General features: G+C 41.4%; 1 protein-coding gene across 1 annotated transcript in view; it reads right to left on the reverse strand.

Annotated features, from left to right (window-relative positions):
* Positions 1-13,271, reverse strand: part of ADGRV1 (adhesion G protein-coupled receptor V1) — a 1,128,533-nt gene that overhangs the window by 489,415 nt on the left and 625,847 nt on the right. Inside the window, exon 83 of the mRNA XM_029573357.1 lies at positions 10,794-10,897. Within this exon, the coding sequence (XP_029429217.1) occupies positions 10,794-10,897 (104 nt within the window). The remainder of the gene's footprint in view (positions 1-10,793; positions 10,898-13,271) is intronic.

Genomic DNA, 13,271 nt, shown 5'->3' on the forward strand with positions numbered 1-13,271 from the left:
TCCCTCACAGGCTTTCTGCTTCGGATATATTTAAAAATGTTTTTACTGTGAGTTTTTGCCTCTATGGCCAACTTCTTTTCAAATTCTCTCTTAGCCTGTCTTATCAATGTGTTACATTTAACTTGCCAAGGTTTATGCATTATCCTATTTTCTTCTGTTGGATCCTTCTTCCAATTTTTGAATGAAGATCTTTTGGCTAAAATAGCTTCTTTCACCTCCCCTTTTTAACCATGCCGGTAATCGTTTTGCCTTCTTTCCACCTTTCTTAATGTGTGGAATACATCTGGACTGTGCTTCTAGAATGGTATTTTTTAACAATAACCATGCCTCTTGCACACTTTTTACTTTTGTAGCTGCTCCTTTCAGTTTTTTCTAACAATTTTTCTCATTTTCTCAAAGTTTCCCTTTTGAAAGTTTAGCATGAGAGCCGTGGATTTTCATACTGTTCCTCTTCCAGTCATTAATTCAAATTTGATCCTCCACAGATTGTACCCATTGTATTCTGGTGACCGGCAGGACTTAGCTGGAGCTGGAACAAGGCGCAGACTGAAAGTTGGTACCAGGCACTGGCTGGGAGATGTATACAGGCACAGGTAGGAGACAAGGCTAGTATTAAGGGCAGGGCAGGCAGGAGTGGGATACAGGCAGGGCTAGAGCCAGACTGGAACCAAGGGCAAGGTTGGGGCTGGAAGCAAGGCTTGGAACTGAGACAATGCTGGAACTGAAGACAGGCAAACAAGGGCTTCAAGTGAGGGAAAGGCTTGGACTGGAAATAGGGACTGGACTAAACAGGCCAAGGACTGGATTGGGAAGAACTGGACAAGGACTAGACTGGACTAGATAGGGCAGGACAAGAACTGAACCAGACAAGACTAAACAAGGACTTAACAAAGACAGAATTAGGACAAGCAACAATAAACATGAAGGCCCAAACAGAACAAAGCTGGGCTAGGTAAACCTAGAAAGCCAAAGGCTGCTAGGCTGGACAGGGAGGCCCAAGAGGCTATTAAGAAAGACAGAAAGGCCCAAGAAACAACAGAGCAAGGCAAGGAGGCCTGGAAGGCTACAGAGCAAGGCAAGAGACCAAGGTAGGCCACAAGGCAGGAAAGCATGGTAAAGATAACTAGGTCAAGGAGCCAAGGTGACTCGATGAAGAGGCAAGGAGTGTGTGGGTTAAGTAGGGCTGGAGATGCCACTTCATGAAATCAGCAAGAAGTCAGCTAGAGCAGTTGTGTGGGAGGCTCGCTGATGACCTCTGCTGGGGGAGGGCTGCGTAGCAGGCAGAATGGTAATGACCTTCCTACTAAATATAGTCCTGGAGGGAACTTTGTAATTGGGGATACCACATGCAGCAGACGCTTTAAAGTCCATTTTCTCCACTATATACAGGGGCTGGTCATCAAGGTGAATCATTTCCCTGATGCTCTTTGATGCTGCCTGCATTTTTCCACAGGACAGTGATATGGAACACTTCCCTATTTCCTTTATGGTGAGTTGCAGCTACATATATGGCAGGGAGCTACTGGTCTGCCAAGTGACTGCTGAAAGGGGTCATAGCATCAGCTTCCATTTTTCAACCCCTTTTATCTGGCTTTACTTTGTCAGGCAGAAGGGGTCTGCCACCCTCCTTATGCCAATACTATCGACTGCTGCGTATCCAAGTGATACTGCATACCAGTGCTAGTCAGATGCCCCACTTTCTTTCCTCAATATATCCTTACTAAAATGAGTACACTGAGCAAAATATGGGTCCACCCTCACTTTAAAGTACCTCCGGATCAGGGATGTTTTCCACAATCTCTTCTCTATATCCTTGGGAGCAGATGCTGGCACTGGAGTTGAAGTCAAGGATGGACACTGAGAACAGTATCACTCATGCTACTACTACCACTACTTAACATTTTGATAGCCCTATACAACATGTTCTCTGCATGCTCTGCCTACAATTGGGTGTTGCTCTCATCATAATCAGTATCATGTATCTTCCCAATCACCATATTAGAGGTTATGATGCTACTGACTAATCCTTCTAAATATTTTCTTTAGCTACTAGCTCTTCAAGTTCTGATTCAGGAAATCCCAAACAAGATTCTTCCTCAGAATCAGTTGTTGAAAATACCCCCTTGATAGCCTCAAAGGCAGTAACCAATATACAGAAGCATCCAGCTGGGTTTAGCTAGTGCACTTCTGCTGCCTCAGTCCTTGCCCCTACCATTCTACTGTCTGCCTTGGATGGCTCATTCCCCTTTTCTCTCTGCTCCAAAACAAGAGGAACTGGCATCCATGCAACATACTCTCTAAATTTCAACTGCTTCGGTCGTGAGCTTCCAGTGCTTTCCATTCCTGCTATTCTATGGCTAAAGAAAATCTGTTTTCAATTTAGGGGCAGGACTAGTGCCTTTTTTAATTCTACTAGATTGAGTTGGATCTGCATCAATTGCTCTGCCCTTCTTAAGGCTGCCATTCCCTCCTCTCCCTTTTCTTAACATGATGGAATTTGTTGACGTGCAATGTCTATTGGGGGACTGGATATTACAAATAAATTTATTTATAGATGCTGTAACTGAACCCCCATCGAGAACTCTGACATAGGCATATATGCAGTGTATGTGTGCTGTGCTCTATGCACTCATTGCTAATTGGCTCCAGACAGAAAACAATTATTATTAAACAGAACCAAAAGACTGGCAGCCTGGTAAATCCCTTCTTCTTTTCAGTCTGTCAATATGCCATATTTGCCTCACTGTCCAGAGACAAAAAAGTCACGAGCACTGCTACAATCTCCCCCTGTCTCCTGCCCTGAGAGCTCCACCAGTGAAGAGAAAATTCAAAATCAGCAGCAGTATTCTGCCTCTGTCTTTCTGGTACAGTGACACCACTGCAACAGAGAGATCAGAAGCAGCCCTTGTGTCAAATCCAAATGTTTTAAAGCTATATTTAAAACTCTGTGATAGAAAATGCAAGCATGACTTTCTCTGCCAACAGTTAGAGAGGAAATACAGACTGCTTCTTGCACATACTAAGATTTTACAATGGGAATGGTTCAGCATCATTTGATCCAGTAGCAGCTATAGGCTATTTAAAAAGTTCCTGCACCGTGATTTTTTCTCTCAGTGGTTATCTTGCCAAATTGTTCTTATTCAGCTTTCACAAGGCAAGCCAAGAATTGGTTGCTATTATTACCTTCATCTGTTTATTTACACAGAGCACAGCTATATACGTGAATGTGCCATAGACTTGAATGGGAAAGATATAAAATTTTATGAATTAGAAAAGTTACAGGGAAGGGCAACCAAATGATAAAGGGGATGGAATGATTTCCCTGTGAGGAAAGGCTAAAGAGGTTAGGACTGTTCAGACTGGAGACGAGATGGCTGAGAGGAAATATGATAGAGGTATATAAAATAATGTGTAGAGTTAAATGAGTAAATATTAATCGGTTGTTTACTCTTTCAAAGAATACAAAGACTAGGGACACACAATGAAGTTACTAGGTGATACATTTAAAACTAATAAGAGAAAATATTTTTTACTCAACACATAATTAAACTCTGGAATTCATTGCCAGAGAATGTGGTGAAAGCTATTAGTGTAGCTACGTTTAAAAAAGGTTTGGACAAGTTTTTGGAGGAAAGGTCCATACACCATTATTAATGTGGATTTGGGGAAATCCACTGCTTCTTCTTGGGATAAGTAGCTTGGAATCTATCTACCCCTTGGGATCTTGCCAGGTACTTATGACCTGGATTGGCCACTAGGGATGTGAATCGTTTTTTGACGATTTAAAATTTCGTCCGATATATTTTAAATCGTAAAAAATCGTTAGAGGCGCGATACAATAGGAATTCCCCCGATTTATCGTCAAAAATCGGGGGAGGGGGAGGGCGGGAAAACTGGCACACTAAAACAACCCTAAAACCCACCCCGACCCTTTAAAATAAATCCCCCACCCTCCCGAACCCCCCCAAAATATTTTAAATTACCTGGGGTCCAGTGGGGGGGGTCCCGGTGTGATCTTCCACTCTCGGGCCATGGCTGCGTTAATAGAAATGGCGCCGGCGCTACCTTTGCCCTGTCATATGACAGGGCAAAGGTAGCGCCGGCGCCATTTTGGTTCCTGACCCCCGACGTCACGAGCGCAGGAGATCGCTCCCGGGCCCCCGCTGGACCCCCAGGGACTTTTGGCCAGCTTGGGGGGGCCTCCTGACCCCCACAAGACTTGCCAAAAGTCCAGCGGGGGTCCGGGAGCAACCTCCTGCACTCGCCGTATTGCAAAATGGCGCCGGCCATATTGCCGTATTGCAAAATGGCGCCATGGGCAAAGGTAGCGCCGGTGCCATTTCTATTAACACAGCCGTGGCCCGAGAGTGGAAGATCACACCGGGACCCCCCCACTGGACCCCAGGTAATTTAAAACATTTTGGGGGGGTTCGGGAGGGTGGGGGATTTATTTTAAAGGGTTGGGGTGGGTTTTAGGGTTGTTTTAGTGTGCCGCTTTTCCCACCCTCCCCCGATTTACGATTTAAACGATTTAAAAAAAAAACAAAACCACGACGATCAGATTTCCTCCCCCCCCAGCCAAAATCGATCGTTAAGACGATCGATCACACGATTCACATCTCTATTGGCCACTGCTGGAAACAGGATATTGGGCTGTTGGCCTTTGGTCTGACCTGGTATGGCAAATCATATGTTCTTATGAATATTTTTTTGTTTCCTTCATGGGACCCCTTTATTCATTTTGGGGGTCCACAAATGAAATAAATATTGTCTCATTTGTTCTGTTTTGCCAATGCATTTCCCTACTCCACAGTTATGCAACCATTTAGAAGCAAAAAAAATAAAATATTCCTTTGCAGTTCAACATATTCCTTCAGCATATGGAATTTATTTTCTAGCATAAATCAAGCATAGTTCATCAATGCAAAATCTATCACTTACTCTCATAAAACGTTAGGATAAATGATGAGGTTTTTTCTCTTTGGTGGTGTCTTCATGATTCAAAAAAAGAAGTTAAGGGGTAATTTTCATAAGGATTTACACGTGTAAATGTAACTGCTATTGTAGCAATTTTCAAAAGCCATTTACTGAGTAAAGGACACTTACGCGAGCAAATCCTAGGGACAATTCATGGCATATATTGTAGCAATTTTCAAAAGCCCACTTATACGAGTAAAGTGCATTTACTCGAGTAAAATCCATTTTTAAGTGAGTAAATGCTTTTTAAAATCAGGCCCTAAGCCTTTAGCCTATGAGCAGAATTTTAGGTTTACTCGCTCCATGAAAAAATAATGGGTCGGATTTTCATAACGTTACGCGCACTGGGCCTATTTTAAAAAGTACCGGCGGCGCACGTAAAGCCCCGGGACGCGTGTAAGTCCCAGGGCTTTACAAAAGGGGCAGGGCGGGCCGGTCCAGGAGCGGGGCGGGGCAGGGGCGGAGCCAGAGGCCTGCAACACAGTGGCCATTGCCTGGAGGCAGGCACAAAAGGTAGGACAAAACGTTTAGGGGGGGTTAGAGTAGGGCTAGGGGGAAAAAGGTTAGGGGAAGAGGTGGGAAGGTCAGGCTGGGGGGGGGGGGGAACAGAGGAAGGCAGCGCATCTCGGCGCGTGCAAGGTACACAATTGTGCATCCCCTTGCACGCACCAACCCCGGATTTTATAACATGTGAGCGCCTGCACGCGCATGTTATAAAATCGGGCGCACATGTGCATGCGCCGGGTAGCATGCGCACATGTAGGCCGCGCGTGCATGTTATAAAATCTACCCCAATGAGTTTTCACTGGTTTCTGCCCCAGGGAGCTCACACAGCAAGCAGGCACAAAAATTAGCACAGACCAAAAGTTGTACAAAAAATACCTCCTCCTCCACTGCACTCTCTGCAAGGCTTACCTTTTATACCCCTAGATGTCCTCTCATGACATCACCAACAATTAAAGACAAAGTCTCCAAGTTATATCAGCTACCACTCAAATAATACCCATGATTTTATATAGGTGCATGATGAGTGATGCTTAGGAAAAAACACTAGCGGCCTTATGGACCAGAACTGAGTGGACTACACAAAGAAATTGAAGGTGCACATTCTTTGACATTGGAAAAATGTGCGCGTATATCAACCATATTAGGCGCAGCAATAAGGAATTCATTGCCGCATCAGAATCCACATAAGCACATATCTTCTCTATGCTGCAGAACTTATGCAGGTAAATGGACCAGCAACAGAAAGCTACATACGTTGAAAAAGCACACAGAAGGAAATCAGCAAGAACATACACACATGCATACTCCATTTCTCATATACATACACGGCCTCCTTGTCTTTTACACTTGCAAACAGATTGCAACACGAGCACATACTCACATGCTCTATTTCACACATGAAAAACACACCCACACAATGCCAGTATCTCGTCTTGAGCTATCTTAGAAAAAGCAGGAAATAATTAAATTAAGCTCTCCCTATCTCTCAAATATATGCACACAAAGCCTCAATTTCATACACACACACAGCTTCCCTCTTTCACACAAATTTCCAGCTCCTATTCCTGCCTCTGTCATACACACAAACACACCCCCTTTAAAGGAGAGAGGTGTCAGAGGAATGCCACCTGCCTCACTGCTAAAGCAAAGAAGAGTCAGAGCCTGCTTGAAGCTATTGAAGTGGATAATATAACCAATTAGTGTGGTAGACATAATTACATTTTTACATTTTACAAGATGAAGTGTTTGTGCAGGGGGAAGGAGAGTCAGAGCCTACCTGAAGCTACTGAAGGAAATCAATGTGGTTAAGGTAAAGAACCACCGCTCTAGAGGAAGAGTACTTGAAAAAGACATGTGGATCACACAGGAGAAAAAACCACCTCTGACACTTCATTAAGGCCTTCCCCTCTTCGACCACTTTCTTTCACATACACAAACACAGCTTCCCCATATCACACACACACGCACACATTTTGGAAATGTGTACTCAATGTAAAGAATAGCTTTGGAAATTTTGTGTATTCCATGGAGTACCGTATATCTTTCCAATCTTGTTTAACATAGGATATGAATATTTATTTTATTTTATGCAAGTCAACAAATATATTTTTGTTCGATATCTATCCAAGTCCCAAACTTGGAATACTCAAGCACTAGAAGAATAGACAGCTTTGGTGAAAAAAACAAAACAAAAATCTCTACTGCTACCTGATGTTTTCTTCTAATAATACAGAAAATCCATAGCACATTCAAAACAAATCAGAGAAAATACTTTTTCACTCAGCACACAATTAAACTCTGGAATTCATTACCGGAAGATGTGGTTAAGGCAATTAGCATAGCTGGATTTAAAAAAGATTTGTAAAAATTCCTGGAGGAGAAAATAAACTGTTATAAACCAAGTAGATTTAAGAAATAGCCACTACTTATCACTGTGCCATAGCACATGGGATCTATTTACTGATGGGATCTTGCCAGGTACTTGTGACTTGGATTTGCCACTGTTGAAAACAGGATACTGGGCTTGATGGACTCTTGGTCTGACCCAGTTTGGCAAGTTCTTATGTTCTTATGTCAGTCTCTCCTGCTCTATGCCAATGGGAAAAAAATCCCTTAAGAAAAATTGCTTTAATTAAATGAAAAAGCAAAGCAGACTGCAACACTCATTGTAAGGATATCAGTGCTTAACCCACTGTGGACGCTTCCTACAATAATAAAACCACAATAGCAGCTCTTGTAAAGCATTAATGCTGTTCAAAGCACGGCACAGAAACAAACTGTGCACTTAAGATATTCCTGCTACAAAAAGAAATCTACATTTTAAGAACATGGCAGTGAAGTGACTCACTCAAGAAAGAACAGAGAAGATGAAGTAGGAAATTAAACCTGGGCCTGCAGCAAGTTGGATATTTACATTTTGTAACCAAAGTACTATACTGCTAGCTCCAGGAAACACCAGGGTGAACAGGAAGCCTGAGGAATAAGTTGTCTTAGAAACAATATTTTCTCTAAAATGTTTTTACGAGACAGGACAAGAAGATTTGAGTCACAGGGAAGTAAAAGTATATATTTCTAAATTTACACATATTCTTCTGTTTAAAGGTTATCGTAATAATCCCAGGACTTTTAAAACAAAAAGAGCCACTTATTGGAAGTCAGTTCTGCTATCTCATTTTTTTAAGGCTTTTCAAACATTTTGGGTGATTTGAAATTTTCTAATCTCATCTACTGCAGATTCTAATCATAATTCTGTTAAGAAACAATTAATAAACAACAGGAATGTTATAGTTGTCTGGACAACTTGTGAGGCAAAAGGCATAAGGAGATTAGTTTACCATCCAGGAGATACAATTAAGTTTGTTTTGCAGGTCAGTATATGTGAACAGTACAGTTCAGATTTTGTTTTCACCAATTCTGTAACTTTTAGCCATATGAGGGCAAATTTTGCCATTCTTTTCATTTGCTTTATAAACAAAATCTTTTAACAAAATTTGACAGTAAAATAACTTACAGAAGTGATTAATTTTTGCAAATTTGTCTGCAAAAATGACAGTTTTTTTGCATTTTGGGACATTGTCCTTATAGACTAGAGAATTTCACAAACACATAGTAAAACCATAATAGGAGCACTGCACACTATACACAAATATGCCAAGGTAATGTGCAGGAAATATTGAATGTCCTCGCAGAGTTCAATGGAATTAATTTCTATTTACTTAATATGGCAACTCCACAGTATTATATTAGGCAATTATAGTAAACAGAAGGTAACACATACGGGCAGATTTTAAAGGATTAGACGCATAATATATGTGCGCAACCCTTTTAAAAGCCTCCTGACCGCGCCGAGCCTATTTTGCATAGGCTCGGCAAAGCGTGCAAGCCCCGGGATGCGCGTATGTCCCGGGGCTTGAAAAAATGGGCGGGGAGTGGGCGGGCCGGGGGTGGGCTACGGCGGAGCTGGAGCCGCCAGACACAGTGGCCATTTGCCGCTGTGCCCAAGATCACAGGCCGGCCATCGCGACTGTGCGCGCATGTTATAAATTGGGCGTAGATTTTAAAATCTGGCCCATAGTAAACAGGCTCCTTTAATGCTAACAGGCCAATGCATTTCAATGTGCATTTTCTGCGGGAAAAACTTACTGCCAATGCAGAAAGGAGTTTTGCGCATAGAAAACACACGTTTCCAAATTGGAGTACTGCTAGCGCCCTTGCATGGAAATTCCATGGAAATGAGAGCATTAAACACCCCCCCCCCCTCCCCACCCCATGCAGAAATACTACATCTGGCCAGTGTGCCTTTTTTGGTGCTTCAAACGTAACCCCTGGTTAGAACTGGAGTTAAGTTTCTAACACTATGAAAGAAAGAGTAAATATAAAAAAAAAAAAGATTATAAAATAGTCAAAATCTCTCTGGGTAAGTGAAAAAGGGGGAGGGGGTGAAAGGGGGGCAGGCCTGCGAAAGGCCGCAGCCATTCGCACCCCGGTGGTGCGGCCAGCTGCAACCTTTCACACAAATAGAGCCCTCACATTATCGCCGGCAGTGGTGCCGCAGCAGACTCCTCCTCCTCCCCATACCGACTCCTCCCCTTCCTGCCCCGACTCCTCCCCTCCAGCTAATTAACATTCTATCGCACGCGATAAAAGTTTAGAAAATAACCTCCTTATTTGGCTAACTTTAGAGGCATATTCAAAAGTGCAGTCACACTATGGAAATACATGGCTATCTTAAAATTAGCCAGTTAATTTTTAACCAGCTAACTTTAGGACAGCTCTTTGGCCCGAAAAGACCTAGCCAGCTATATTACGCTGCTAACTCTGAATATTGGAGTTAGATGGATAATATAGCCGGCTAATTCAATTCCTCCCAGCTACGCCCCTGGAATGCCTCTAAGTTAGCCGGCTAAATTCTAGCCGGCTATCTTATTAGCAGCTAGAATTTAGCTGGATAAGTGACCAAATATTCATTTAGTTGGCTAACTTCTAGTTAGCCAGTTAAATACTTTTTAATATGGACCTCCAAATGTCTGAATAGTAAGATTGGTAAGTTAGAATGTATGGGGGGCATTACACTATAGATATTAACGTATATCAGCACTGCTGAATATACTCAGCTATCTGGTTAACTTTAGACCTGCCTGCCGTGTGTTTATCTGCCTTAGCTGCCTGGATGTTCCATCACCACCTTAAACTTAACAAGGGCAATATTCAAAACTAAACATTTAAATGGCTAACTTTGAGTTAGATGGATAACTTGAAATTTAGATGGATAACTTGTGAGTTATCCACCTAAATGGCTTTGAGCATTGATCTCAAAATGACTAAAATTGAAATTTTTATAAATTTCCTCTCAAACTGATTTCTCCCATTCACAGTTTTCAATCTCAGTGGATAACACCCTCATCCTCTCTGCCTTCTTGGTCCCAACCTTGGGGTTATTTTTGACTCCTCTCGTTCCTCCTTGGTTCACATTCAAACATGTTAATATCAGTCATTTCTTTTTTGAATAACACCAAAATCCATCATTTTATTTTTTAATACACTACCAAAATCCTTCTTCACCTCTTGCTTGGAACACTACAACCTCTGCTAAAGTCCAACATTCACTTGCTTGATTTATCTTCTTCCAATGTCATTATGACCATGTTACCCCTCTTCTCAGGCTCTACATTGGTTATCTGTTTATGCATTCAGTTCAAACTACTCCTTCTCACATACAAGTGTATTCACTCTGGCTACTGTACAATTCAACTCATCTTGCAATTGGTGAATATTGCATTTGAATGCAGAAACTTCATAGTTATTCTTACCTGAGTACCCAAAGAGGTCACCATCATGTGAGTAAGAAGTTTGGCTGCAAACATGGAACACCGACTGGAGCAGAACAAATTTGAAAGAATGGCCAGAGTAAAACCTGCAGGAAACGGAAAATAATCTAGTAACATAGTAAACATCAGTAGACAGAGATTAGATGATCCATCCAGTCTGAGCTGTCTACTATACAAGGAAAAGAAAATTAGGAATTATTGCAGGGAAAGTGACAGACCATGATGGTTTCTTAAAAAATCAAAAGAAAATCCTTCATATTACTCTGAAGTTAGATGCATCTGTGTCTCAATTTGGTTACATGCTTGTCAGACAGAAAGCTAGTATACAATATCAATTAATCACAAACATAATCACTATAATTCTTTTATTAACTCTCAGACAGAAAAGCAAAACAAGAGTTTAATTTCCTATTTTCTTTTACAATGGTAAATGGCTCAGTGATTAACAAAGACCCAAACAGTGTGTTGTTATATGAAGCTTAAAAAGGTAAAATGAATTGCATGGTCACAAATTAAGGGACATTATTTTTTATTTATTTTAAATATTTGTTACCCACCTTTTCAAAGCTCAGTGCAGGGGTACAGAATATACATACACAATAAGCTTCAAACAAAACATTAAGAACAAACAGAAAAAAAAGTAAAATCAAATCTCATATGATCTAACAGGATCAAACATAGGCTCAGCTAGGTGTCTCATAAGCTGCTTAAATAGATGTGTCTTAAGGGCTTTCTTAAAGGATTTAATTTCTTTAATGTTTCTTATGCATCCCAGAAGCTATTTCCAGTTGCCGCAATCATTGGAATGCAGGACTAACAAAAAAAAATTTTTAATACATAAAATGGCACATTGAGGAGACCTTAGTTAGAGAATCTGAGGGTTAGTGAGGATATGTAAAGCTTCAATGTCATGGAAATTCATGGAGAGGTGATATTGTTCAGTAGGTTGTGGATAATGACCGCAAGTTTGTATTGGATCCAGTTTAAAAAGGAAGCCAATGCAGAGAGTGAAGAACTGGAGAAATGTGATCATGGATTGAGGTACTAGTCAACAAACGAGAGGCCATGTTCTGTAGAATCTGAAGCATATGCGGGGAGACCCATAAAAAGACAATTACAATAGTCTAAACCTGAAAAAAGGAGGGACTGTAACAAGGTGTGGAAGTCTGGGGGCTCTAGTAGAGGTTTTAAGTGATGGAGTAGCCTGAGTTTAAAGAATAATGATTCGGTAGTAGATTTTATATATATATGCATCAACAGGGAAGGGTCTATTAGAGCCCCAAGATTATGGATCGTGCTAGCAATGTGGAAGTGGTGACCCTTAAATGATAAAATAGAGGGGGCATTAGCAGAAGAAAAATGAGATAACATGATGATTTCGGTTTTATTAATGTTAAGAAATGAAGGACTTTCCTAAAACCTCTCCTTAACCTGTGTGGGACCAGGCATCTAGCCTGGTCCACCTTACAGGCCAGAGAGAGAGAGAGAGAGTTTTGTGGGTGGGACCCTGCTGAGCATCATTAAGGGTGTGGGTCTTATATTGTAAATAAAGCTAGAATATTTAAGAAGGCAGCTGGAGTCAGTTTGGCTTGTGTCTCCAGCCTAAGAAGTTTACTTGGCCATCCCACATATGGTATCAGATCAGGGAGTTCTGCACTACACAACTGCACAGGCAGAAACCCAAGCCTCTAGGAAAGGAAGAAAGAATAGAGAAGAAAATAAAAGGGTTGTTTTTTAGAATGTTTTGTATTATGTTTTTAAAATATGTGTATGTAACTCTGTAATCCACTGAGATATGTGGATCAGCGGGCTATAAATTTGAAAAGGAAATAAAGGCCAGAGAGAGAGAGAGTTCTGTGGGCGGGACCCTGCTAAGCAAGATTAAGGCTGAGAGGCCAGCTGGGAACAGACAAGCCCCTTGTCTCCAGGAGAAGGCAGCTCCTGTCACATCTCTAGTGAAGCTGTGTGAACTATACTGCTAGAACTAAGCAGTGTATATTTTGTGAATGCTGGTTATGTTGTAAATAAAGTTAGAATCTTTAAGAAGGCTGGAGTTAGAGTGGCTTGTGTCTCCAGCCTAAGAAGTTTATTAAGATATCTCACAGACCTGGTTGTCAAATGTTTTCCCCATTTTGTGTCTATGGGAAAATGTTCAATAAATAGAGCCCTAAAAGATAGAAAGGAGAGGGCAGGACTCCTACTTACATTGTCAATTGCTATAACACTTTACTGTCATTTTTGTTTCTAATTTCTACAATCTCGGCCAAAAAAATACTAATAATGCATACTTCACCAGGAGATGCCACATGCCGTTATGCAGGGTTTAATCTAAATATTTTATTGGGCAAATTTTGAACAAGTCTCCTAACTGGAAATGTATGCATGCAGTTTTTAGATCCCACAACCAACCAGATATTCCAGCACAAAGGTCCACATTCAGTAAGATGGTGAGCAGAAAAG

Source organism: Rhinatrema bivittatum, chromosome 1 (genome assembly GCF_901001135.1).
Source record: "Rhinatrema bivittatum chromosome 1, aRhiBiv1.1, whole genome shotgun sequence".
Lineage (NCBI taxonomy): Eukaryota > Metazoa > Chordata > Amphibia > Gymnophiona > Rhinatrematidae > Rhinatrema > Rhinatrema bivittatum.